Here is a 27,557-nt window from a genome sequence, read left to right as displayed (position 1 = left end):
TGAGAGAGTCCAGCACAGAGCCACAAAGATGCTGCAGGCAGTCGAACATCTTCCTTAGGAGGAGAGCCTGAGGGAGCTGAGGGCTCTGTAGCTTGGAGAGAAGGAGCCTGAGAGGTGACCTCATTGCTGTTGCTCAAGATGTGCAGGGTGAGTGCCCAGAGGCTGGAGCCAGGCTCTGCTGGGGGATGCCCAATGCCAGCACAAGGGGCAGTGGTGGAAGCTGAGGCAGAGGAAGTTCCATGGGAACAGGAGGAAAGATTTCTTCCCTGTGAGGGTGACAGAGCCCTGGCACAGGCTGCCCAGGGGGGTTGTGGAGTCTTCCTCTCTGGAGATATTCCAAACCTGCCTGGCTGTGTTCCTGTGTGATCTGCTCTAGGTGACCCTGCTCTGGCAGGGGGGTTGGGCTGGATGAGCTTTCCAGGTCCCTTCCAGCGCCCAACATTCTGTGTCTGTGCACCCTAAAATGTGCTTGCATGCAATTTCCCATGCCCCCAACTTCTCCCTCTTTCACTTTTCTCCCCCATCAGTAAATTTCACACTCCACAAGACCGCACTTACCCTCTGGCTGGGCCTCCCACAGACACAACCTGCAGAGGAAACGGCCCTCTGCCCCCTCGTCCGCGTCTGCTTCCAGCCCAGTGGCCGACTACAGTGCCGGCAATTTCAAGTTTCCCTCCCTGAGAAGGAATAGGTTGGACTCCTGCACAGAAAAGCAAAAGCAAGCCTTGACCTTCATGATCACAACAGTAAAGTCACAAATACATGGTTTGCCCAGAGGGTATGATTTATAGAGTTTCCTCTTTTGACACTGGAGGATTCTCTCTCACTTTGCAGTCTTTCAGAACTTTCTTTCCCCCCTTGGTATCAAACTGTGGAAAGTGGAATGACCTTACACCAGCACTTCACTTTCAGGAGCCAAAAATATACTTTAGAGAAGCATTACAGAACTGCAGTGAAATTTTACAAGCTGCCTGAAGATTGGTTGGGTTTTTTTTTCCCCCTTGAATTCATAGCATCATTTCAGTTGGAAAAGACCTTTAAGATCCTGGAGTCCAACCATTCTCTAAGCCTACAGGTGCATTCTTAATGAAGGAGGTTTAAAGGCACTTTCATTGAACACCAAGCATCAGCACAGGGCACACAGACTGTAACTGCTATCATCAATTAACTAGGCAGATCTGTGCTAACAGAAGTTGGTATGAAAATACAGCACTTGAAGTGTGAAAGGTAGGTTAAGCCTTCCTCTACCAAGAAAGCAGCTGAAGTGGCAGTTGTCTACAATACAAATCCATCTCCTATTCAAGTTGCTGTGTTCTTCCCTTAAAAATCAACTCTGGGGCTTAACACAGATCTCAAGGAAAAGCCAGGTAAGTGCAACTGAGCCAGATGTTCCTGGTGAGACCAGTAGCACTGAGAAGGTTATGGACACAGCACTGATGCAGCTGTGATTAGCCTTCAAACATGAGTATGCAAGGAACTGATTAAAGGCAGAAAGGTTCACACTTCCCTGTCCAAGCCTTTTGGCCTCAAACACACACAGCTTGCAGGGGCAAAGTTACTCACACGACCAAGCATTAGAGAGAGGTTTGCTCTTAGGATAAAGCTCAGAGGCCAGGAAGAACAGCTCAATATAGGGGAATTTTTGACCCTGTATGGGGGATTGGAATTAATGCTTCACTGTCCCACCTCGTACAGCAGGTGGGCAGCAGGCACACAGGTAGGTAGGTAAATCCCATGCCTGTGTCTCCACCAGCAAAGTGGGGAGCAGGGAGACACAAGTCAAGGATTTCTGCATTGGGCTGGTCTAGCAAGAGCTCAACCGCTCCGAGGTTTAGAGAGCAACTGTTACTGCAGCGGAGCAAAGCTGAGCTGCTCGCAGACTCCATCACTGCACCTCGCAGCACAGGAGACAGACCATCTCCTTGGCTCTCACAGCTACCCTGTGTTGGAGAAGGGTTTCTAGGCATAAGAAAGGCCGGTGCCTGGGGGGGGGGCTTGCGGCAGGGACCTGGGAGAGCAGAGCGGAGAGCAGCCTGGGCAGGCTTCTAGAGAGGGAGAGCTGAGACAGTTAGGGAGAAAGGGAGACTGGCAGTCAGCAGGAAAGCCTCAGACCAAACCGTGAAGTGAAGGAAGCTGTTGCCAGAAGCTCTAAGAAAAGGGTTTTGGGTATAATTACCGCCCTGAAACTTGCTAGTCCTGTTGCTGTCAGTGCCAGAGAAGGCTCCGGAGTGTCCTGCCGCTGCCGCCACCCGGAAGGCCCGGTAAGCGCCTGTGGCTACTGTTTCCCCATAAGGGCCTCCGAAGCCATAGACTCCTGTTAGACCCAGGGTAAAGAAAGACACGGGAAAAGCTGTGAGGGGGCCAGGCATCCGGGAAGGCCCCCAGCAGAGACACTGCTGCCTCCTTCCACCCTTCTGGAGTCAGCAGGGAGGGTCAGGCTCCTGCGGGCACTGCTGCGCTGCAGCAGGACGCCACCGCCCAGGGAGCCCTGGCCAAAGCTGTCCTGCTGCCCTAGTGAGCGTGGGGTCTCTTCTCCAAAGAGCAGGCCTCTAGCCTGGCTTTGGAACAGCCACCCTGACTTCTATGGCATGATGAGCGCTGCAAAGGCTTGTGACAAGGGTTTGGCAATGAGGTCCGAGGCCTACGGCACCCCACAAACATCTTACTCCCAATGTCCAGTATCAATACACCTATGGGCCACGGTACTGGAGAGATCTGGAGAAGAGGAATGACTCCAGAAGCAGCCTGGAATGGTTTTATCAGCAAGTACACACCTAAGGGTGCCAATGGTTAACTAACTGTAACAAAACACAGGGCTGGGGAGGAAAGGTTGTCTTCAAGCCTGCCAGTTAAACTGTGTCCATTGATTTGGGCATGCTTAATATGTATAAACATGTGAGTTTGGAGGCAGTGTGCAGTGCAGATAAGAGTCTTTTCATGTCACCCACTGTTGATCCATTCCTTCTTTCTGTTTCACAGAGCAGCAGTACAAATATTTTGATCTGGCACAGTCACTAACCATCCTGATGGGAACACTCAGCAATACAACATATTCCATATTGCTAGGCCGTGGCTAATGAAGCTAACAACCAAGTGCAGTGACTAGCACATGCCAACACATGCCAGCTGCTTGCTTTGATGGATGTTCCCCACAACGCCGAATGGGCAAATCGGTTTGGAGTTGTGGGAGAGGGAAAGGCGAGATAACACCACCGCGGTCTGCACGGCTGCCCCAGCACTTACCAGCAAAGCCTCTCCCCCTGCCCTGAGGTGGTGGGACTGGCCCAAAGTGTCGAGGATACATAGAAGCTGGATAGAAAGGCATGGCAGGTGGAGGTGGGAAAGGGAGAGGATGGTTCTGCCTGGAGAAATTTAATCCTTCTAGGATGCTCTGACGCATCTTTTCAACCTTGGCTGCCTGCTCAGCCTGTGGATAAGGAGAAGGGCACAGATGTTAACATTCCAATCTCAATTGCATCAAACTAGGTTTACAAAACAAATCCAAAGGCAGCAGAACAACAGCAGAGTGGTAACTACTGTAAACAACTCCCCTAAAGCTAGCCAGAAAATGGCAGTCATCTCTCTTGCAGATTACTACTAATAGTTCAATGACACTTGAGCTGTTCTCAAGAAAACCTTGATGCATTTGCCAGAGAGGTGGGAGCCTAAATCCTGTGACTGTGTGAAGCTGGTAATGAGGAAACACTTTACAAATTAAAAAGGGTTTTTCAGAAAGGAATACAGAAACTCCTGTCTAGAGCCTCCTAAACACTTAAAGCAGTCCCTTACCTTCCACAGAGTAATTGTCACAAACAGGGACTGCAAAACAAAGTCTCTGTGAAGAGGCTAAAGCATGCCTGGAGGCTATAAACCTGAGAGGGACCACAGCCATCACCAATATTTAATTCATCATCAGTGTCCTCTGAGTCAGAAATCATACAATGGCTTTGGTTAGAAAAGCCCTTCAGGATCATCCAGCCTAACCATTCTCTAGCTCTGCCAAGGCTGGGGCTCAACCATGGCCCTAAGCACCACAGCTCTGCCTCTCTGAAACGCCTCCAGGGAAGGGGATTCAACCACCTCCCTGGGCAGCTCGTGAAAAAGTTTCTTCTGTCCAAGCTGACCCTTCCCTGGCACACCTACAGGCCATTTCCTCTCATCCCAGCATTTCTGACATGGGAGAAGACATCAAACCCAAGCTGGCTCCAGGAAGCCAGCAGGTTCCCCTGAGCCTTCTCTAGGTAAGAAGCTGTGAATTGTTTCATTAGCATTCACACCTTCCAAAAAGTTAGACCCAAACATTTTCATCAGATTCTTGGTTTTATAATTGGGCAGTAGGTGTGCATGATTGCCATACAAAACACTAACTCCTTTTGCTCTTGAGATGCTCCTAAGAAACAAGAGAAGGTTTTGACCTTAAGGATCATGAGAGTGACTTCAGTGGACATGACGGTAAAGTTTATGAGATGGAAATCACAGACTTGCTTTCACTGTAAAGCCACTGCAGCTCAGACCTTTGTGACAGCCTTGCTAGTGTGATCCAAACAGCCAGCACAGCTTGAGCAGAGAGGTTTCAACTCACAGAATCGTAGAATTGTCAGGGTTAAGTTGCTCACAGCCACATCCAGCCTGGCCTCAAAAACTTCCAGAGATAAGGCTTCCACCACCTCCCTGGGCAACCTGTGCCAGTCTCTCACCATCCCCATGGGGAAGAACTTCTTGCTCACATGCAATTTGAATCTACCCATTTCTAGTTTTGCTCCATCCCCCCAAGTCCTATCACTCCCTGACACCCTAAAAAGTCCCTCCCCAGCTTTCTCGTAGCCCCCTTCAGATACTGCAAGGCCACAAGAAGGTCTCCTCAGAGTCTTCTCTTCTCCTGACTGAGCAACCCCAACTCTCTCAGTCTGTCCTCATAGCAGAGGAGGTCCAGCCCTCTGTTCATCCTTGTGGCCCTTCTCTGGACACCTTCCAGCACCTCCAGATCTTTCCTGTAACAGGGACTTCAGCACTGGACACAGAGCTCCAGCTGTGGTCTCAGCAGAGTGGAGCAGAGGGGCAGAATCCCCTCCCTGGCCCTGCTGGCCACACTTCTCTTGCTGCAGCCCAGACTCTGCTTGGCTCTCTGGGCTGCAAGTGTGCACTGGTAGCTCATATTGAGCTCTGTCCTTCACTACTTCACAACTACACTCAACTTTCAGTTTCCAAGGAGAAAACCCCCAAGCCCCCAGAGCCTTTCACCTCCTATGTCTCTTTTGAAAGTCGAGAGGCAAGCGATGCAGTCAGCAGCTGAGGCTGTGGCAGCCTTGGCTCCCCCCTCCCGCGCCCCAGGCTACACACCTGACCGTCACAGAGGTCAATGAGTGGAACTTTCTCCCGGCTTGCTTTGATGAGCTTGGTCTGGAATAACTTTCCATCAAAGTACATCCAGGGACAGCAGTGCTCCCAGGGGATGGGCTGGCCGCAGGCGTCGTTGGCGAAGAGAGCCATGTCCACCCCGCTCATGAACAGCGCAGACAGCTGGATCCCGCGCGGGTCCAGGTTCTCTATCTGTGCAAACACAACGGGCAGGCTGCTGACTCGTCAGGAGATGGGGACCAGGGGCTGCTCCCCACAGGTCACACCACCACAGACTGCCAGGTTGGAAGGGTCTTCAGGGACCACCTGCTCCCATCTCTCCAACCCCACCCTGCTTCCCACCACTCTGGCCCAGGCTCTTCCACAGGCGCCTGAGAGCCCAAGCCTGGCACAGAAACACCTGAGGCACCTCCTCATCACTTGAGGCAGATTCAGGCTGTGCCTAGAAAATTTTCCACAGACCTTGAACAGCAAGTAGTAGAATGTAAATAAATCACCACTGGGTGTCAAGGGGAAAATAATGATAAGTTCTAAACACTCCCATTGGACAGACTGCTAACACAGGTGGTTTGTATAGTCTCACTTTCTCTCATTTTCGGCTCCCTCTGCTCTGGCTGTGCTTCTGCTGGTTTCTGCTGACCATGGCTGCATTGCTTTGTTGTGGCTGATTCTAACACATAAATCTCTGCTCTTTCTCCTCCAGCCTGCACAGGGCAGGGGAGCAGGGGACAGGGAGGGAAAAGCTATTGCTGGCTCCCTGGCTTTGGCCGGTTGTCTTGTGCTGTTTCTCAGCTGTAAGCACCTGTAGATACTGTAACTCCTGCCTATGTTGTACATATTCATTGCATTTCATTGTAGACTGTAGTTTTGCTTGTAAAACACAGCTCCATTTCCTTCCACCTGAGCTGGTCTGGCAATTTAATGTTGAAAACACCACCATTTTCCAGGCTGTTCAGACTTCTCAGGCCAAGGGCCAATCTGACTAGAAGGAATATGACACCTGAACATGCCCAAGTGCCACACTCAGGAAGCCTGCTGGCCCCATCCTTCCCCTCCAGAGGAGAGAAATGAAATCAAGCCTATTTTCTCAACAATGCTTTTTCTGTTATTAATTTCCAATATTAATTGCCAGTATTTTCATGCTTTACCTCAATTCCCTATGAAGCAATCAGTAAAACATCTTAAATACAAGGCTCAAGGCTAACTTGTGGCACGTAACCATGTGAGATGCAAGCTTCAGCTGCATGAAGATCATCGACAAATATGCAGTGCAGAGGATGTCAAAGCAAGGGAAAGCTCTGAAGACACCTGCAGGAACTCAGCAGTTAAAAAATGCCCTTAAAAACCTACTCCAAACTATCTTGTGCTTCTGCAGAATTCTGTGCAAAGTTTCAGGTCTGAACTCAATGCCAGCATTCAGGTTTCCTTCCCAGCTATCACACTTCCTTCCCAAGTCCTTCAGAATGGCTTTTCTGTTAGCTTGGCTCAATACCTTGCTGTTGGAGTGCCTCTTACCAATGCAGTGATGTTTTCACATAGGGCAGCTCTCTGTAGGATGCAGGCTAGAGGCACAAAGGCAGAGCTACAATGGTGAATGGTTGGTGGTGGAAGGAAAAAGGATTTGCTTGCAGAGAATGTATTTTTAGCTCTGGCATAAGAAAAATATCACTGCAAGTGTTCTCTGAAATACTTCTGAAAATACCAGCCCTTTCCTGGGAACATTGGCAAGACCTTGGTATTAAATGCTGAAATTCAACTACATTACCTTGCTTATGCATAAGCAACCTCTAAGAGCCAAAGACTATCCAGATCATGTTGCAGATCTGCAGCTGGGCTCAAACTCAGCGGCTCTCCTTCTGGCCCACTTCAATAAAAAGAGAAGCAGCAGCTTCACACCGAGATAGTAACAACAGCCTAGGAAACATTTCCTCTTTCAGTCCCCCTACACACACTATGCAAATGACACAAGTTACTCCTCAGGCAACAATTTACAAGGGAAACCTGAAGAACCGTGCCTGTTGAACACAAATACTGTCTGCTGCTGCCTTGCTGCAACAGAGTTCTCAGGGAATTCCTTTCTTAGATCTGAGACCAGCAATTTTCACAGTGGGGTTTCCTCCTCTCTGCATCAAAGCTTACAGATGAGGCAAGGCTTTGCTGACTTGCAGATATCTTTGCCAAAATCTCTGCCCCCAGATGTCATTGGCTCAGTGCTGTGCTGTGAAAATGGACACACTGCTCTCCAGCCTGGCCTGCAAACCTGCCACTGCAATTTCCAACCATGCCCACAGGCACAATCACTCCGTTCTGGGGTAGCTCTCAGGAGGCTTTAAAAGGGTCTCCACTAGACTCTGCTTAGTCCAACATTTGCTCCCTCACATGAGCTATGCACACAGCTTCTGAACACACAGGAAGCTCAGTCAGCTGGCCCGATGCTTCACTGAAGGCAAAGCACTTCATACAATACAGACAGCTTCTTTGGACCAGAATCTGCAGGGTTCTGAAGGCCCCAGTAAGCACACAGGGCTTCCAGCACCTTGAAAAGGAATTTGAGCAAACACCTGAATGAGTCTCCTAATGGACAGGATATTTAGGCTGCTTTAAAGAAATGAGCCACAAGGAGTAGTGCTGAAAACGTTTCTAATGCATGCCAGCAGCCACGTCAGCCCTGTGTGCTGCAGCACACGAGCAGTTCTGCAGGTACTCATCAGGTGTTCCATACAGTTGTCATCTTCCTGTGATTCCTCACATTTTTTCAGCAATGAGAGCAAGGACAAGTTCATGTCTTCCTGTTGGATCTTATTTATATGCTGTTGACATCCATTCTTTGGCACATGGCAGGAGGGTTTTGTTTCTCTCTTAGTTCTGCCATTACTACTGCTACCACCTGAATTCTCTCCTTGTTGTGTGACAGGTTCAGATGCATTCTGAAGTGGGTTCAGTTGGTTTCTTTTCACATATCTTAGTAATTCTAAGGTCTGGTTTTCCACAAGCATATTGAGATGGTTTAGAGACTGAACTCCTTGCCAGGGTACTACATGCAGGAAGGCAACCCAGACTCTGCTGGCTTTGGGAAAGCCCCTGTAGACTTGGCTCCAGTGGCAAAATATTCCTTAGAAAAGCCTGAAATTTGTGTGAGTTCAGTTACTGTTTCTTCTGAGAAGTGCAGTGCAGCTCTGCAGCGTGTGCCTGTGAACATGAACCAGCCTGGCAAACAAGCACCTTCACAATCAGCTCCTTGCTGATTTCATCAGGGCAGCACCTACCCAGGCCCTGCTAGAAGCAGAACTGGGCAGCAGACTCCCCTCACTTGAGCCCCACCCTGTACCTGAAAGAGTCTCTGAAATGCCTTCTTCACCATGAGGTGGTGTGGTGAAGAGGTGATCAGCATCTCACCTCCCTTGCTATGTTGATCATCAGTGCAGACAGGAGGTAAGAGAGATCACTTCCAGCTGTGCATTTCCTATGCTACTGGGGCTAATACTACATGGAGAAAAGCATCTGAAATTACTTCCCTTCAGCAAAGTACTTGCTTAAAGAACCCAAAGGACTGTAATCTTCATAGATCTGAATAAAACATGAAGAGCAAACAAAGCAAAAACCAAATCTTGTCTCTTGCACCTCAAAGGTTAGAAGAGGAAAGCAATTTCAGCGTGAGCAGAGGAAGGTTGAGTGGAGAAATGCCCCTGAGTGCCAGGGTGTTGCACAGATGAATAGCATGTTGCATTTGGCTTATTTGCCAACTAAGCAACTCTCTCCACTAGCTAGCAGGATTTACTTCATGGAATACTGCTGTGTTTGAAAGACATCACATTTAAGATCTGAGCATTTTTCATCCTCAGAATAATTCTGTCTCCAGTTCTGTGAGTATTAACACACTTTCCTTATTTCCTTCTGCATTTTCCCATTCCAGATTATGCAAGTTTCTTTCCATTTCTCCACCTAGCTGCAAAAACCTCCTAGATGCTGAACCATGACAAAATACCCAGGCTGGTATTCAAAATCAGCCACATAAGGAAAAAGTCTTTTCCTTTTTGTCTTCTCAGTAGAAGCACATGTGTTTCAAACTTCCAAGAGAAAATTGCTTAGGAACCTGTAAGCAAAGGCTGTGCAGCACAGAACATGTTTGAGATCTGAGTCACCTCTCCAAGCAGTGAAACAGAACTGATTCTCAATCCTTGCAACGCTTCACAATGTCTAACATTGTGGGAAGGCTTTTAGTGAGACAGCCACATACACATCACTCACTACTACCAACATGGATCATCTGAGGATAAATCTCTTCATTAGGGAAGGTGTAGTGCAGAATTACCTTGAGTTCCTGAAGCTGGTCAGGTTCATACAGCTTCGGAGACAACGCTTGGGCAAGAAAAGCATCGAGCTCCTGGCGGCGAAGTATCCGAACCCCCGGCCACTGTACCATATACCTGCAGGGGAAGGTCTGCATCAACCACAGGCTTCAACAGGTACACCAAGTGGTGTTCTATGTGACCAGCAGTCACCAGAAACAGCATTTCTGTTCAACAGACAGGGAAACCTTAGAGCAGCCTTCCAGGATTTGAAGGGGGCTCTGGGAGAGCAGGAGAGGGACTTTTTACAACGGCATGGAGTGACAGGGTGAGGAGGAGTGGCTTCTGACTGGAAGAAGCTGGATTCAAATCATACATTAGGATGAAATTCTTCTCCATGAGGGTGAAGAGGCACTGGAACAGGTTGCCCAGAGAAATTATTGAGGCTCCAAGCCTGGAAGTGTTGAAAGCCAGGCTGGATGGAACCTTGAGCAGCCTGGTCTAGTGGGAGAGGGTTGGAAGTGGATGACCTTTAAGGTCTTTTCCAACCCAAACTATTCTTTGAGTCTTATGTGGCATAAAGGAACAAAGCGCATAGAGTGCATTCTAGGATTTGAATAGCTACAAAGGCTAAAAGTCTGGTAAGATTTGGAGTTCAAATTTGCTTGTTCCTATGGAAGGGCTCCTGACTGTGAGTCAGTTGTGCAAACCCCACTTGCAGTGAGGAAGGGGAGGACGGGCCATCAAAGTAACCTTTACAACACAAGTGGATCCTGATGCATCTCAACAAAGTTATATGAAGAGGAATGGCCTTTATAAAAAGGATTAATGATACAAGGACCTTGTGAACAGGTTTTCCAGATAAGGCATTACTCAGGAATTCTCTAGCTGGTGATTTTAATGCTCAGCATGTCTTAATGAGCACTTGCTGTATGACACATGTCACAGGAGAGAAGCTTGCTGTCCCAACGAAAGGAGGAGCTCTGCTCTGAGGTACCATGTGGACTATTTTTTGGGATGTTTATTATTATAGAAGAAGAGAAAGAAGAGATTCAGTGCTCACAAGGCAAGAAAAACATTAAACAGAACAAAAGACTAACTGACATTTATCCCTCTGAGGAATGGCTGACAGTCTGTCACGTGCAACGTGCTACCCTGGGATTCTGCCAGCTTTCTAAGCTAGCTGGACTGGAACAATCACCTCTTCCCAACCAGGCAAACACCTCTCCCTTCCTCACTCCATCTTCTGTAGGAAAATTCAGCAGGCAACTATTTTGGACCTTGTGACTTTCTCTTTGAAGAGCTGAAGCACAGGAGTACTGAAACTCTTGGTTGTTATTTTCACCTCAACTAGAGGAGCAATTCCAACACAGGGAACTCAACGCACAACCAGCAGAACTCTGCAGCTGCTCTCTCAAGAGCTCTCACTTTTGCTTTGTAACACAGCCTCCAAGAGCCCAAATCTTGCTAGTAAGGTGAAGCCTACCGTGGCTTCTTTGCAATCTAAAGGGTTTCTGTCCTTATCCCCCAGCCCTCTACTGCCTGAAGCAAGAAGCACTGAATATACAGCATAGTTTTAAGCCCCAGCAGCAATGTTCTAAAAGCAAAACAACCTCCTTCTCCTGATGTTGCACACACAAATGAGCACTTTCTCTACTCAGTTTAATACCAAGGTAAGTATGTCAGAGAGAGCCAAGGCAAGGCTTGGCCCTGGTACCTGTTTTACCCCCAGGGGACACTGACCTTAGTACACAACAGAGCACCATAAGATGAGTGGGCACGTTAGTTGGGTTGAGCATTGCTGGTGTGTCTGATCTCATGCAGGCCAAAAACGCCCTCATTCTTCGGTTCTTGTCTTCCACTGCTTTTCCCAGCCACAGCTTCTTCAGGTTGGGACAGGTCCATTCCCTGAATGCAAGTGCTTCCACCAGCTCAGGGGTCTGAGGAGACTTTCCTTTGTAAGCAGCCCATTCTTTAATGATCACTGGTGAAACTGCAGAACGGCAACAGTGCAAAGAAAACACTCCCTGTTAAAAAGCAGCCTGAAGTTCAAACTCTGCCTGCAAGAGATTCTGATCCAAAGAGCTTCCCCTTGTGACAGCTACCAGTGTCCAGGGTGACACTGCCAGACTGCTCATTAAGACTCTGGATGAAGCATCCTGCACCTGCCAGCCCTTACAAATCAAGTAAGCCAGGTGCCCATGAGGAATGTGACATTAACCCTTTCAACTTCACATGCAACAAAGCACCACCTGGATTCTTCCAGAACAATCAGCATCATCTGGAGCTCTTTTCCCCTTAACTATCTGGATCACTGATCGAGAACCACAGTGAGAAATAAAGATATGAACACAAATACATTCCTGTGGTCTTCTCAGGAAAATAGCATCCCAGGGATTTTAGTCAAATCAGACTTAAAACTTAGAATCACAGAATAGCTTTGGTTGGAAAAGACCTTTACAATCACTGAGTCCAACCATTCTCTGAGTCTGCCCAGGCTGGGGCTAAACCATGGCCCTCAGCACCACAGCTCTGCCTCTCTGAAACACCTCCAGGGGTAGGGATTCTACCACCCCCCGAGAAGCCTCTTCCAGTGAAAGAGTTTCTTGTGTCCAACCTAACACTGCCTTGAAACATCTGCAGGTCATTTCCCCTCCTCCTATCAGTTATTACTGGGGAGAAGAGATTAACCCCAACCTGTTTCTCCAGCCTCCCTTCAGGTAGTTGTAGAGAGCCAGAAGGTCACCCCTGAACCTCCTCTTCTCCAGGATGCCCAGCCCCAGGTCCCACAGCTGCTCCTCACCAGCCCTGTTTCTCCAGACCCTTCGCCAGCCTCATTACCCTTCTCTGGCCACAGTCCAGCCCCCCCATTGTCCTTCCTGAGAGTGAGGGCCCCCAAACACAACAGAGTTTGTTTGTAGCTGTTCAGCTGTTGGCAAGGGGAGGAGGTCTCTTATGGGTGGGTTTGCTGTTGCAGGGCTTTTTGCACACAGATTTTATAAACATGACTTCACAAAAGCCTTTCCATTCACCGCACTGCTTTCTGTAGAGAGGGCAGCAGTTGTGTGTCTGCTGAGCTCCCTTGCATCCCAAGCTAAAGAGACTGTGCTCAACTTGACATTGCTGCTAAATCATCTCCTTTTGTGCTGGACCACAACCAAACAGAACACAAGTTTAAAACAAAAAGCAAAGTCAAGAGTGAGTAATGATACCTTTGGCCTTGGAATGACCCCAAATTTGACACAGCTCAAAATGTGTTTGCACCCTTAACTCAGAGCCCAGTTATGCAGTGTGGAAAGATTCAAGGAGCTTGTTAGTGAAGCTTCAGGTTACAGCCTGCAGAGATTCAATTGCAGGAGCACAGATCTGCTCTTTCTGCTGGAAATCTCGGTCACAGATCCAGCAGAGCAGCACTGGTGCCAGGAGAGTCCTTACAGCTACAAAGTCTCCTTCAGCAACCAGATACCAGCCTTACAAGCAATTCTGTAGTTAGGGTGGGCAAGGGTAATGGCTGGGGTTAAAAATGGACCCTCCAGCACCTACCAAAGCCCTCTTTTGCTTTTCTGGAATAACATTAGCCCAGCATTATAGCTGCAGGTTGTAGAGCTCAGGCAAGTTCTACCCAGACAGCATGTAGCAATGAACATAAATATTCTGATATATTTAGTTGGTAGCCTCACTACAAAATCATGTTCTATTTTGGTTGCTACCAGTTTTTTCTATGCCACCAAGCTATGTAAGATGGCTTTAGCAGCCAGCAGAGCCACTCCATTATTGGAGCATGGCTTATGACACTGCTTTCCAGCTTCATGGTTAGGCCTGGGGCAGTGGACATGAACAAATAAAAGGATGGATTTTATGTAGGCTTTCCAAGACTGAACTGCTTTAGGTCTCAGAAGCAAGAGACCACTTGCAAACAGTAAGTGTGAGGCTACTATGCAGAAGAGTTTAATCTGTGTGTTAGCAGTGAAAAAGACCCAGGCTGGTGACAATTGGTTTGGAGTTCTTCCTTCCTTTCCTTCAACTTCCTTTTGCCAGTGGAGGTGAACACTCTGTTGTTCAGTCTGGATGCCCAAGCAGATACAAACTGTGTGCACATGGCACTGAAGCCCCCTCAGATGACCACCTCTCAGCTCCTCCAACTCCTGTAACAGCAGAGAGGAGCACAGGGACAGAGCTGTACAGAACACAAACCTCTCAGTACTGTTTCTTTCCCACATGAAGAACTCAGGCTTAGAAGGGAGTATTTTATGTCTGGTTTCCAACTGCAATCCTGTTTTTCAACATTCAGGCCTGGTTCAAGGCTTTAATCTGGGGATGACAGCTTCTACAACCCTATGAGGTTGAGGCCATAGGAGGAGTACCACAGTTTGCTCCCTGTAGAGGTCACAGTGGAGATGCAGCCTGGCTTCAAAACACTGCACAGTAGTGGTTATTTTGGGAAAGTTACCCATGCCTCTTGCAGAAAGCTTTAATAAGAAGCCACTGTGAATGATGAGGAAGAGGAATTGAAGCTGTATCAGTTGACAAGGAACTGCAGCACCCTTCACCTAAACTGAGCATTTAACTTAACAGATGAATCGAGGGCTTGTCCACAGCCACTTCTTTCTCCAGGGCATTTCCTACACCTTTGACAACTCTGTGCTGGGCCTGCTGCCAAAAGCAGCCTTCCTCAGCTGCTGAGGATCTCTGTCCTCAGAGGAAGGTTTTGTGTTTTCCTCCCAGGACTTCCACTTGGAGATAAGCATTGTCTACCCTGAAGCCTGCAGCAGCTACAGCAAGCCTGATCAGTGCGCTCAGCTACAGCGCTGCTCACACCGAACTTCCACCTGCTGCTCAGCACCAGGCCTGGATACTCAAAGCAGTCGCAGCAACTGGACGTCTGCTTTGATCATTACCCTCACCACACTTTCAGGTCAGTCCAAGTAACAAGGGTCAGCATCAATCTGCACTAGGCTAACCTGCTGATAAGGTGGCTGCTGTTCCAGGCTCCTGGTCACAGCCCCCTGTAAGCTCAAGCTGCCTGCTGGAGCCCCTGTTGCTAACCACAACTCAGGTGGGCTTGGTAATCTCTTTGCAGTTCATTCTTTGTGAGCTGAAGGTGAGGTGTGAGGTACCTCAGTGCCAGCAGAAGATGGGCTAACTAATGCAGATTAATCAAGCCTGACTTTTAACCTTATAATCTTCACTGACAGCACAGCTTGAGCTAAGCACGCCTGATTGTGCAGAAGGGCAGCTGCCCAAGATACAGCTTCCCTTTTGGCAGGAGCAGCATCAGCTGAGGCCAGCCTTGATGGGGAACAGTCCATCACAAGGTGCTCAGGCTTAAAATAACAAAGCTTTGGATCCAAGCAGCAGTTCCAACAGCTTGTACAAGCCTGTGTTTCTCCATGGAGCGGTAATGGCAGATGGTTTCATCTACACATGGATTTATCAGAAGATGGGAAGTAGCCTGTCTCAGAGCTTGAGAAGGGAGAGTCAGGCCCTCTGTTCCCCTCTCCTCAGAAGGCAAGGCAGGGGAGATGGTGCTGTGCCCTTGGCAGCAAAAGCACAACCAAGAACTGTGTGATTTAAGCTTTCCATATCCTCTGGGAGCAGACACGATGACATGTAGAGCAAAGGCATTACTTAGACAATTACCATTGAAGAACCTCACCCACTACTGCCTCCAATGGATCTGCTGCTTTTTATTGGCTTTTCAACTACACTGAAACAATAATGATTTACAAGACAGGAAGCCATCCATCTTAGGAAAGACTCATTATCCTGCTGTCTATATATGTAGCAGTAATACTGATGTGTCAGCTACTTCTGTGTTTTTCACAGCCACATGCAATACACTTGCAAATTATTCCTGCAGAGTTATTGTGGTGCCAGGGCTCTGGGCTGTACGACAAAGACAACAACGTTTCTGCTCTGAGTGTATTCCTTATCTCTCCACAGAAATCTTCAGGGCCAACATACATTTCTTCAGCAATTAATTCTTCTCATGTCCCTGAATTCTTATGTTTTCCTCTTGACTGTCTTCATTACACAACTGATTTTTGGCTGCATGTTAGGAAGAAATTCTTCCCAGCAAGAGAGATTGGCCACTGGAATGTGCTGCCCAGGGAGGTGGGGGAGTCATCCTCACTGGAAGTGTTTAAGAGCAGCCTGGATGAGGCACTTGGTGCCATGGTTTAGGTGATCAGGTGGTGGTGGGTGATAGGTCGGACTCGATGATCTCAAAGGTCTTTTCCAACCTGGTTAATGCTATTCTCTTCTATTAAGGACAAGAAGAAATTTCAGGCACTGAAGGAGAATCAGCCTGCCCAGTGTGACCAATCAACCTGAGAAATTGCCATTTCATACACTATTCTCTCTTTCTGTCTTGCACAGCCTGCCCAGCTCTTGCTGCTTTGTAAGACCAGTGACCAAAATCACTGCTCAGCAACAGAGCCCTCTTAAAGCAGATGCCTGCCTCTTAGCCCCAATCCCTCTTTACTAGCAGTGTTAGCAGCTAACATCTGGGCAGACATCCAAGCATTTTTTTGTAGTTAAGAGCATGGTCAGTCCCAAGATAGAAGTAGGTCAGTAGCTGGATGTGTCCTGTAGCAAGATTTGCTGCAGCTCCCATAACTAAACCAAGTCAGCAGTAGTGCTCTTAGCCTCCACAAAGAGCAAATCTCTGAGAAGCAGCATAAATGAGGAGAAAATTGAGATTCTATACATTTCCCTAGTAGCCTCCAGAGAAAATCCCAGGTTTACAAGATAAGAACATTCTGAAGACTGAAGCAGACCCTTAGCACTCAGCTGCTTCACCACTTGCAAACACTGTAGTACAATTTTAAGGGCAGAAGTCTAATGAGGATAAATGACACCACTATTCCAATCCTGAAATAACCCTGTGACCTGAAATACTTCCTACACTGTGTGAGCCTAAAGAACCCAGTTTCTGACAATGCATGTGCTGAGGCATTACTCGGGCAGGGAAAACACATTCCCACAGAAGAACTCAGCAAGATGAAGTTTTTCAAGCATTAACTGGAAGCTGATCAACTTCAGCACAAAGGGACAAACCCCTTTCACAATTAAACATGGAAGGAGAATAGGGAATGAACAGAGTTTACAAGTGATTCTCCTTTTTCTCCCAGGGAGCCTGTGAATGGTGCTTTCATAGCCTCCAAATTGCTGATTCTCAGTCTACTGACAGCAGACTCCCATATATAAATACTTGTGCTGCTGCTGCCATTCAGTTAATGCTTCAGCATTCCTTTAACCTTTATGAGATGCTACTGTAAAGTTCAATCACTGCCTTGCCTGCATTTCATTACAAGAAAAACTCTAGAATGAGGAGGTTGAATGTTCTGGAATGACAGCAATTCCTGGAAGCAGAGGACTTGAAGAGACAGCTTCCAGATTAATAGGAAGATTAACATTCTTCCCTCTGAGCAAGAGGATCTTTTGACCAGACTGTCTGCAGGAGTTCAGTCTGCCTGCACCCAGCTTTGACTCCGACCTAACAGCTGACTTCTGGCAGCTGTAAATCGGTACAGACGCTACAGACCTGCAACCATCACCAAGGACACTGCAGCACACGCTTGGGCAAGCAGGGTAAGTTAAGAGAAGCACTTCTCCTTGGTGAAGAGTATATAAATTGTGATTTAGGGACATCTCTCACCCCTCATCAAGTTCTGCCACATGCTCTGAAGCTGATGTCACAAAGTGCCATTACTCGCTGCGAGCTGGACAGCAGCTGCAGCGCACGTTTGAGCCCCCACAGCCCAGGGCTCGCTCAGAAATGGTGTCAGTTATAGCTCTGACACCACTCCAGCAAACAGCATTTCCAATTCACATCTTTTTCTATTATTCACAGGGTCAAGTAAGCCCCAAATCCCTCTAGCCTTAGCCACACCGGGGAAACCTCAGCAGCTCTTCCCATGGGACTCCCGGCATGGATGGGCACGGAAGCAGTGGCGAGGGAAGGCAAAGCCAGGGCGGGCTCTGCAAGCACTCACATTCTGGGGGCAGCCTGTTCTTTCTGAAGGCAAGCCTTTCAGTTTTCTTCCTGCTTTCTGCCAGGCTGAAGAGGACTCCGTAAACATACTGACGAACTGGCCTGTAGAGGAGAGCAGCAGGAGGCAGGTCTTTGTTGGCTTCATCTTCTATAGAAACGGCGATCTTGATTTCACCCTTGGCAGGAGACAGAGCAGAAAGAGAGGCAGGTTACAGCCAGCAGAAGGCATTTGCCTGTGCATGGTAACTCCAGCTAGCTCTAATATTAACCTCAGCCAGCTAAGAGAAACCTGCTTCAGTAGTAAAGTGATCTCAGGTAGGTGGAAGTAATGCTGCAGAGGATTACCCTACAATCCACTTGCTTTCCACCAGTAAGCCTCCAGGCTCTGATGATCCCTGTGGCTTTCCTCTTTCCCTTCTCCATCACAAACCCTTTTTTTCCCCTGTCTGGACTACCTGCAGGTGAGGGTTACCTGAATATTACTGTACAAATATGGATGATAGGAAGAGTGAATTGGCACACATGGAAATACAGCAGTGTGCTTGTAGGCAGCCAGAGCACAGGTGAAGCTGCTCCAGATTGCAGCCAGTTCAATTAGGAAGCATCCACGTTGCCTAAAACCATCACCCTGACTTTTTGGGGCAAAGATCCCTGTGGCTTTCCTCTTTCCCTTCTCCATCACACACCTTTTATTTCCCCTGTCTGGACTACCTGCAGGTGAGGGTTACCTAAATAGTACTGTTCAAATATGGATAAGAGGAAGAGTGAATTGGCACACATGGAAACACAGCAGTGTGCTTGCAGGCAGCCAGAGCACAGGTGAAGCTGCTCCAGATTGCAGCCAGTTCAATCAGGAAGCATCCACGTTGCCTAAAACCACCTCCCTGACTTTTTGGGGCAAAGATCTGAGCCAGCCCTGGGGACAGGCTGTAAAAAAACACACCACTGTGCGACCACATAGCTGGTCAAAGACTCCCAACTGGGAGTGCCCTTAACAAAGCTGAGCTGCAATGTATCAAACTGAAGACACAGTTTACATTTCATATACATTTAAGGCTTTCTCAGTGAAAAGGAGGAAAAGAGCCTTCCACCACTCTCTCTCAGAACAGCAGCAACATTCTATCTTTCTGTCTCTGCACCCCACCCTGTTAAGATAGCTTTGGAAGATGGCCAACTTCACTGCTCCCAGGTATCAGCTTGGATTTGCAACGCTGACAACCAAGTGCTTCACTTTGCTACCTTCACTTGGACCCCCTCCACTGCAGCTCCCCCAGTAATGAATGCTGTGGGTGACACCTGGGAAGGATGGCATGGGCACACTGCCAGGTTTAACTCAGGCAGTGCTGCTCTAGGTATGAGCCACGTCTAACAGGGCTCTGCAGCACGGCCTGGAACACTCCTCCTGTGCCCATCTCTGTGGGACGCTGTCACTCAACAAGAAGACACCAGTCAGGGTACACATGGTGGCCCAGAGGGGCCTCTGCATGCTCCTTCAGAAGCACTTCAAAGAATGGAGAGAAAGCCCACTCAGGTAGGGCTGATTTCCTTCTGCAGCCATCTCCAGATGGACTTGACAGGGAATTCTCCCCCTTGGCTCTGCTCTGCTGAAGCCCCACCACTGCATCCAGTTCTGGTGTCTGCATAGCAAGAGGGACACAGAGCTGTTGGAGTAAGTCCAGAGCAGGCCACAAAGATGATTCAAGGGCTGGAGCACCTCTGCCATGAGGACAGGCTGAGGGAGCTGGGGGTGTACAGCCTGGAAAAACAAAGGCTCTGAGGGGACATCAGAGCTGCCCTCAAACACCTGAAGAGATCCTACAGAAGGACTTCATACAAGAGTGTCCACTGATAGGACAAAGGGAAATGGACTTCATCTGAAAGGGAATAGGTTTAGGTTGATCTTAGGAAGAAATTCTTCACTACAAGGGTGCCAAGACTCTGGAACAGCTGTGGATGTCTCCTCCCTGGAGATGTTCAAGGCTAGGTTGGATGAGGCCTTGAGCAACCTGGGCCAGTTGAGAGGCATCCCTGCCCATGGCAGGGGGGCTGGGTTAGAGGATCTCTAACGTCTCTTCCAGCCTAAGCCATTCTATGATTCGGTGACTTTCCTTCCCTGTTGTTAGAGGGTTTCTCAAATGCAGACATCTAAAGCATTTCCTCCCACTGTGAAGCATGATACAGCAAGCTGGGCAGGAGTACTGATCTGCCTGAAGCTAGAAAGGTTCTACAGGGGGACCTGGCCAGGCTGCATAGATGGGCAGAGGTGATGTTCAACAAGGGCAAGTGCTAGGTCCTACACCTGGGTCACAACAACCCCATGAACACTCCAGGCTTGGGGATGAGTGGCTGGAAAGATGCCTAACAGAACAGGACCTAGGAGTGCTGCCTGATAGCAACTGAACATGAGCCAGGCTGTGCCCAGGTGGCCTAGAAAGCCCCCAGCAGCCTGCTCTGGATTAGGAATAGTGTGGCCAGCAGGAGTAAGGCAGTGATTGTCCCCCCTGCACTCAGCACGGCTGTGGCCACACCTTGAGCACTGGGTTCAGTTCTGGGTCCCTGACTCCAAGAAGGACATGGAGGAACTGGAGCAAGTCCAGAGAAGGGCAACAAAGCTGGGGAAGGGTCTGGAGAACAGAGCTGGGGAGGAGCAGCTGAGGGAGCTGGGGATGTTCAGTGTGAAGAGAAGGCTGAGGGGAGACCTCTTTGACCCTCTCCATGAGGTCAGTGGTGACAGGTTGGACTTGATGATCTTTGAGGTCTCTTCCAACCTTGGTGATTCTGTGTGTGATGAAAGCTGAAAAGTCCTGGCAGTCAGGTGAAGCCCCAGGAGACTGAAGGGCCACATCCCACCCCCTGTTAAGAAAGGTAGAAAGGAGGATCCTGGGAGCTACCAACCTGTCAGCCTCACCTCTGTGCCTGGGAAGATCATGGAGCAGATCCTCCTGGAAGCTCTGCTAAGGCACATGGAGGACGGGGAGGTGACTGGAGACAGCCAGGATGGCTTCACCAGGAGCAGGTCCTGCCTGTGCAATCCAGGGGCTTCCTACCATGGGGTGACTACATCAGTGACAACGAATGACCTACAGATGTCACCTCTCTGGCCTTCTGCAAGGCCTCTGACAGTCCCCACAGCATCCTTCTGATTGGACAGATGGGTGGAGAGTTGGATTTGCTGGGTGGACTGTTCAGTGGATAAGGAATTGGCTGGATAGTGGTATCCAGAGGGTAGTGGTCAACAGCTCAATGTCCACATAAAGATGGTGACGAGTGGTGTCCCTCAGGGGTCTGTCCTGGGAGCTGTACTGTTCAATACCTTCACCAATGCTATAGACATGGGGCCTGAGGCACCATCAGCAAGACTGCAGATGACACCAAGCTGAGAGGTGCTGTTGATACACCAGAGGGACAGGATGGCATCTGGAGGGACCTGGACAGGCTGGAGAGGTGGGGCCTGGTGAACCTCCTGAGGTTCAACAAGAGCAAGTGCAGGGTCCAGCACATGGGCTGGAACAATCCTCATCAGTACAGGCTGGGGGAGGAGGTGATGGAGAGCAGCCCTGTGGAAGAGGATCTGGGGGTGCTGGTGGGTGAGAAGCTGGACAGGAGCCAGCAATGGGCACTGGCAGCCCAGAGGGCAAATGGCATCAAAAGAAGTGTGGCCAGCAGATCAAGAGAGGTGACTGCCCCCCTGCTCTGCTGAGACCTCACCCAGAGTACTGTGTCCAGTTCTGGTGCCTCCAACTCAAGAAGGACATGGAGCTGCTGCAGTGAATCCTGAGGAGGCCATGAAGATGCACAGAGGGCTGGAGTACCTCTCCTAAGGGGACAGGCTGAGAGAGTTGGGGCTGTTCAGCCTGGAGAAGAAAAGGCTCCAGGGAGATTTTAGTGCAGCCTTCTAGTATCTGAAAGGGCTCCAGGAGAACTGGGAAGGGACTTTTGACAAGGGCTGGGAGTGCCAGTATGAGGGACAATGGCTTTGAGCTGGGAGAGGGGAGACTGAGACTGGAGATGAGAAAGAAATTCTTTCCAATGAGGGTGGAGAGACACTGGAGGGTGGAGAGACACTGGCACAGGTTGTGGACACCTCATCCCTGGAAGTGTTCAAGACCAGGCTGGATGAGGCTTTGAGCAACCTGGGCTAGTGGAAGGTGTCCCTGCCTGTGGCAGAGGGCCCTGGAACTAGAAAAATAGAAGATCTTTAGGGTCCCTTCCAACTCAAGCCCTTCTGTAATTCTATGATCTCCAATGTCTCTTCCAACCTGAATGATTCCATGACTCTATGATTACACATCCAGTGGTGTTTCAACATGCTCATGTATTTGGCTCTGCAGGTTGTGAAGAGAGCCAGCCCATCAGCTTCACACCTTCTGATTCTTCTTCACTTTCCTTTTCATGGATCCCAGACCCCCACCGCCAGTTCTTTGTCCTGAGATGGATTTAAGACAAACCCCAGTTGAGAGGAACGTGGACAGTGCTGTTTTGCTGGATGCTAACAGGCTTGAGGTTTGTGCTAAGTGCTCTGAACACTGAAGAGGGAAGGAAGAAGACTGAAGTTGTCTCATTTTGGGACTGATCTCTTTGCACTTGGAAGGAACAAACTTAATGTCTTTGGAGAGTAGATGAAGTCTAATCCAGCTGTGCAGGAACACCACCGCTCTGGCTCCTTCCTGGCTCTGCACAAAGCAGACTTCAGCAGCTTCCAGACACACTGAGGCAGGCTGTAACTGCTTCTCCCTGTGAGAGGCTCCCTCACTGCTTTCTAAGGTGTCCTCATGTGGCCAGTTGGGTAGTTTGTTTTTACTGGACACCCTGAGCAGACCCTAAGCTGTGTGAAAATGTTTGCAGCTTACCTGGCACCTGAAAGTAAATCAAAGCTGGAGGCACATAAAATAGCCAATTCCCTTCCCCCTCCCCCCTCCAGAAAAGCCATTGGAGATGTTCTGCCAAACTACAAACCACCACCAACTGAGAACATCTCTGGAATGACATTTTAGGATTAGACAAAGGAGATTTCTTCCAGCTACTATGCCTCCACCAGGGCTAGCTACCAGGGATGGGAGGGAGCAGACTGTGAGGGGAAAACAATCTAAGTATTTTTGAACTCTGAAAATAGCAAAGCCTTGGCACAGGCACCAAAGCACACAGGCAGGAGTTTTCAGATGGACTCTATATAAAACACAGACACAGATGCACAGCTATAAAAATATCTCCATCCAGGCAGGAAAAAGGATTCCTTTTGTAAGTAAACACTTCACATTCAGCATCACCTCAGATTTACTGCAACAGTCACCAGCCCAGATCAGTGCTTAGGAAACGAGGGGGAAATACTGGCAGAAGCACTAAAATGACCCAAAGCCTCCAAGCAGGAAGAGGGCTGTGAATCTGTGCTGCCCTTTGGCCAGTGCAATTCTCTCCCCAGAATCATGAGTGCACAGAAGAGAACTTGCAATTGCCATACCTTGGTTAGAACGTGAAAGATGTAAGGATACATTAACCCCTTCTTGTGCCTGTGTTCTGCCACTCTTAATACTTCAGGTGCTACAGGAGGTAATGGAGGGGTAGTAATATCCATGTGGTTTCTGGTGGGCATTGACAAGAGGCATGGGATCTGTGGATTACTGCTTTGATTCCCTTTGACGTCAGCTGCCTGGCTTCCCGAAGAAGCACTAGAGGAACCTTCTACCTGTAACAGAACACACAGAATACAGAGGTTTTGAGTGCATGTGGAAACAGACCAGGGGATCAGCCAAGAGAAACAGCACTTTCCTTCTTCACCTACCATTTAAATAGCACAGCTTCACCTACGTGCCCAGCAGAACCAGGGCAGTGACTGGCCCCCTGGACTGGGCAATGGTGAGGCCACCCCTCAGGTACTGAGGTCAGTTCCAGACCACTCACTCCACGGACACTGAGGGGCTGGAGCAGCCAAACAAAGCTGGTGAAGGGTCTGGAGAACAGGGCTGGGGAGGAGCAGCTGAGGGACCTGGGGGTGTTTAGTCTGGAGAAGAGGAGGCTGAGGGGAGACCTCATTACCTAAAAGGAGACTGAAAGCAGACAGAGGTTGCTCTCTCCTCTCCAGTGAGAAGTGACAGGATGTGAGGAAATGGCCAGAGGTTGTACCAGGGGAGGTTTAGGCTGGACATCAGAAGAAACTTCTTCATTGAAAGGGTTCTCAAATACTAAAAGAGGCTCCCCAGGGAGGTGGTAGAATCCCCATCCCTGGAGATGTTTCCCAAGGGCAGAGCTGTGGTGCTGAGGGCCATGGTTGAGCCCCAGCCTTAGCAGAGTTAGGGAACTGTTGGACTAGATGAGCTTAAAAGGCTCTTTCAATCCAAATGATTCAGTGATTCTCTAAGCTGCACTTACAATACATGAGCCAAAGCTGGCTTTGGGTGGAAAATGGAAACTTTCAGCCACAGTTTGCATTTCAAGCTCACAAGTAAGATGTGACCCAAAGATTCTATTTTATAGCTGGAAATCCAGACTCTATTTCATTTACAAAGTGAAAGTACACAGAACAAAGGGTTAAAAGCTGTGAAGGAGAACACTTCTAACACAGCCTGGGATGTTGTGATGAACAGCTGAGCTCTAATCAAACTCTATTATATTATCAAATACAGCTTTATCAGTTTAAAGATTTTTGTCCTTGTCTTCTGTCACCCAAACAACTAAAGGTGAGTGACAGTGGACCGCAATGGGAGTTTACAGAGCTGCCAATTCCTGGGGGCACAGAGGGAAGCTGACCGAACTCCCCCACCCATCTGCAATGCTTGCCCTGTTTGAATGACAAGGCTCCTCCTGGATCTGCTCCAGCCACGCTCAGACATCTGAGCAACTATCACAGGTGGGTTTTTTCTTTGGCAGTATACACACACACACCCCCCACCCCAGATGAGAAGAGCTTACCTTTGTCTTGTCTAATCATGCCATGAGACAGCTATGAGCATGGAATTTTGACAATTAAGTCAGGTTGAGAGAAGTGTCAAGACTGCTGCTGCCTGCCTGATCTCTGCTGCTTTCAGCACTTGAACTCAGCAATTCACAGAGCTCACTCAGCTGCACTCTTCAGGAAAGATTTCTTTCAATCATTAATACCTTACCTCTCTAGGAAACTAGCTCATCTACAAAATGTCCTTAGACTCCTCCCTGTCATGCTCAACAGGTGCAACTTTCTGCTGCTACTGAAGGCTGAAGAAGTGGTTTGATAGCAAAAAAAGTACAACTCAGAAGTATTTAGATATTACAGTGGATGGATTTCAGTTGGACTGCTTGCATCCACCTACTGGAAGGTTTCATCACTGCCTGTCCAGCTCTAGTTCTGAAGACAGGCAGCCAGGCAAGCTGTGCAGCAGCTCCCACCCACCCCATGGTCCAGCTCCAGGAAAGGCCCTGCTGCTGCTCTCCCTCCCCACGACACGGTGCTGCGCAGCACATGCAGGGCTGCAGCTGGCACCCAGAAGGCTTCACACCCAGCCTGGAATACCAAGAGGAAAGTGGAGTGGAATAGGTCAGATCAGCATTTGCATAGGATGAGTGATCTGCAGGCTCACACAACTGTATGCATCCTACAGGGCATAGTCTGAAAAACAAGAACCACTGCTGATGAAATCAGCAGCTTGATATTCCAAGCACAAAGCCCAGCTTCACTGGAGTTTCCACACCAGAGGTACAGGGCAAATGCTCTGGCTGTCTGCAGTGCAAGGAACTTGCGAGTGGCTTTCTGACACACAAGTAAGAGCTGGTGTGCAGTGTGAAGCTCCATCACAGAGCTGCAGCAACGTTAGGTGCAAGTGCTTTGAATGTTCTTTCCAAATGTGCTTCACACTGGGGACACACAGATCATCACACACTGGACCAGGGTTTTAAACCCTGAAGAAACTGAATGGAATAATGGTAAGTCTTTATCAAGGGCTTAGTTTTCCCATCCTTAGTTTAGGTGCAAACCATTCCAAGTGGTCCCACAGAGCTGCTTTCATATGCATCGTGTGACATTCACACCAGGCGGTTACAAAGGACTTTTATTCCTCAGCTGAGCTTTAATCAAGGAATACAAATCTAGGCTCGGTGAGGAGGGGCTCCAGAGCAGCCTTCAGAAGGACTTGGGGGTGTCAGTTGATGAAAAAAAGCCCAGCAATTGTTGCTGGCAGCCCAGCAGGCAGCTGTGTGCTGAGCTGCATCCAAAGCAGGGAGAGCAGGAGCACAGGGAGGGGATTCTGCCCCTCGGCTCTGCTCAGACCCCACCTGCGGCACTGCCTCCAGTTCTGAGGCCCCCAGCACAAGAAGGACCTGGAGCTGCTGGAGAGGGTCCAGAGGAGGCCACAGAGATGACTGGAGAACCTCCCCTATGGGGACAGGCTGAGAGAGCTGGGGCTGTTCAGGCTGGGGAAGAGAAGGCTCCAGGGAAACCTCAGAGCAGCCTTCCAGTACCTGAAGGGGCTCCAGGAAAGCTGGGGAGGGACTTTTGACAAGGGCTGGGAGTGCCAGGACAAGAGGGAATGGATTGAAGCTTGAGGAAGGCAGATTCAAACAGGATATTAGGAAGAAATTCTTTTCAGTGAGGGTGGTGACACACAGGAACAGTTTGTCCAGGGAGGCTGTGGATGCCTTCTCCCTGGAGGTGGTCAAGGCTAGGGTGGTTGAGGCCTTGAGCAACGTGGGCTGGTGGAAAGTATCTTGCCCATGGCAGAGGGCTTGGAATTGGATGATCTTTAAGGTCTCTTGCAACCCAACCCATTCCATGACTCTATGAGTAACAGTCTGTAGCTAACACTGCAATGTGTCACAGCTGTTCTGACTGCACTGCAGGTTCCAGGACACGGAGTCTGTGTGCTCAGACCCTGAGACTTACTAAACATCATAAGAATGGCCTGCTGCAAACATGGGCAGCAACATCTGAGGCAGGATTGTTAGCTAACTATTTTATTGGTTACTGTTTTGTACCTGAACCTTTCTAACACATTGTTTCATTCTCACCTTTACATACCTGCTACAACAACTTCTGCTCCTTGCAAAAGTTCTTCCTGTGCTTTCAAGCTGTTGTTCTGGAATCCATATCAATGTGGGCAAGTTTACACTAAGCCCTCCAGATCAATACTGAACATTCCACTCTGAGTTTGCTGGAAAGCTTTAACACAAAAGAGCAAACTGTGGTGTCTGGAACTTCAGGAATTACCTTTGTTTGGTCTCCCAGCTCTCCACGCGCTTGACTCTCTGACTGGGCTCCCGTTTTCTCCCAGCCTATTTTGTTCCCGCTGACATGGCTGCAGGACAACAGAAAGAAGAACAGGCAAGTATCAGAGGGCTGTCTGAGATAGGTAGGAAGGAATCCTTGGGTGACTTATCAGAACTACAGGCCTGACTCTGATTTGAAGGGATGCTGGGATGCACTGGAAAAGGCACTTTGTAGGAGTCTCTTCAAGACTTCAGTCCTGACACCGATTCACTTACATCAGGTCGACACAGGATTCAAAGCTGGGTATTACTGAAGACTAAGTAATGTTCAGGCAGGAAAAAGCTCTGAGTGAGCTATTAAATACCTGTCACTGTGCCAAGGAATTTCCCTCAGTTAGGAGATTGTTTCTCCAAACTGCAACATACAGGACACTGCTCAGGACTGCTTTGGAATTGATTCTCTTCTGGCAACTCTAAAACAGGCCCAAAAGGCAACAATAAAGCTGCTGCTGTTTTTTGTGAAGCAGGCACACTTCCAGCCCCACGCTGCATGGAAGCCATGCACACTCACCTGCCTCACCAAGCAAGACATGTGGTATTATTTAAAGACTGTATCCCAAAAGCCAAGTCCAAGCCACCCTGCAGAGCTGCAGTAACACACTTACAGTGTCACAGACAACCACAAACTTCCAGGGGCAATCACAGACCTCCTGAAGCCCCAGGCTTTGATTCTCACACAGCAA

General features: G+C 48.9%; 1 protein-coding gene across 2 annotated transcripts in view; it reads right to left on the bottom strand.

The window, feature by feature from the left end:
- The window catches only part of FAM120A (family with sequence similarity 120 member A), a 65,795-nt gene that overhangs the window by 11,314 nt on the left and 26,924 nt on the right, over positions 1 to 27,557 (bottom strand). Inside the window, exons 8-16 of one of the 2 annotated variants that reach the window (XM_068162604.1) lie at positions 26,816 to 26,903; positions 23,102 to 23,326; positions 17,645 to 17,819; positions 11,391 to 11,640; positions 9,671 to 9,785; positions 5,341 to 5,550; positions 3,244 to 3,427; positions 2,177 to 2,314; positions 559 to 700 (exon numbers count right to left, since the gene is read on the bottom strand). In XM_068162604.1, coding sequence (XP_068018705.1) covers positions 559 to 700; positions 2,177 to 2,314; positions 3,244 to 3,427; positions 5,341 to 5,550; positions 9,671 to 9,785; positions 11,391 to 11,640; positions 17,645 to 17,819; positions 23,102 to 23,326; positions 26,816 to 26,903 — 1,527 coding nt within the window. The remainder of the gene's footprint in view (positions 1 to 558; positions 701 to 2,176; positions 2,315 to 3,243; positions 3,428 to 5,340; positions 5,551 to 9,670; positions 9,786 to 11,390; positions 11,641 to 17,644; positions 17,820 to 23,101; positions 23,327 to 26,815; positions 26,904 to 27,557) is intronic. The other variant, XM_068162605.1, reaches the window with a different exon arrangement.

This window comes from Melanerpes formicivorus, unplaced genomic scaffold (genome assembly GCF_026170545.1).
Source record: "Melanerpes formicivorus ecotype bairdi unplaced genomic scaffold, bMelFor1.0.p_v2 SCAF_66, whole genome shotgun sequence".
Taxonomy (NCBI): domain Eukaryota; kingdom Metazoa; phylum Chordata; class Aves; order Piciformes; family Picidae; genus Melanerpes; species Melanerpes formicivorus.
The sequence above is the reverse complement of the archived record's forward strand: the minus strand, read 5'-3'. Positions and strand labels throughout refer to the sequence as shown.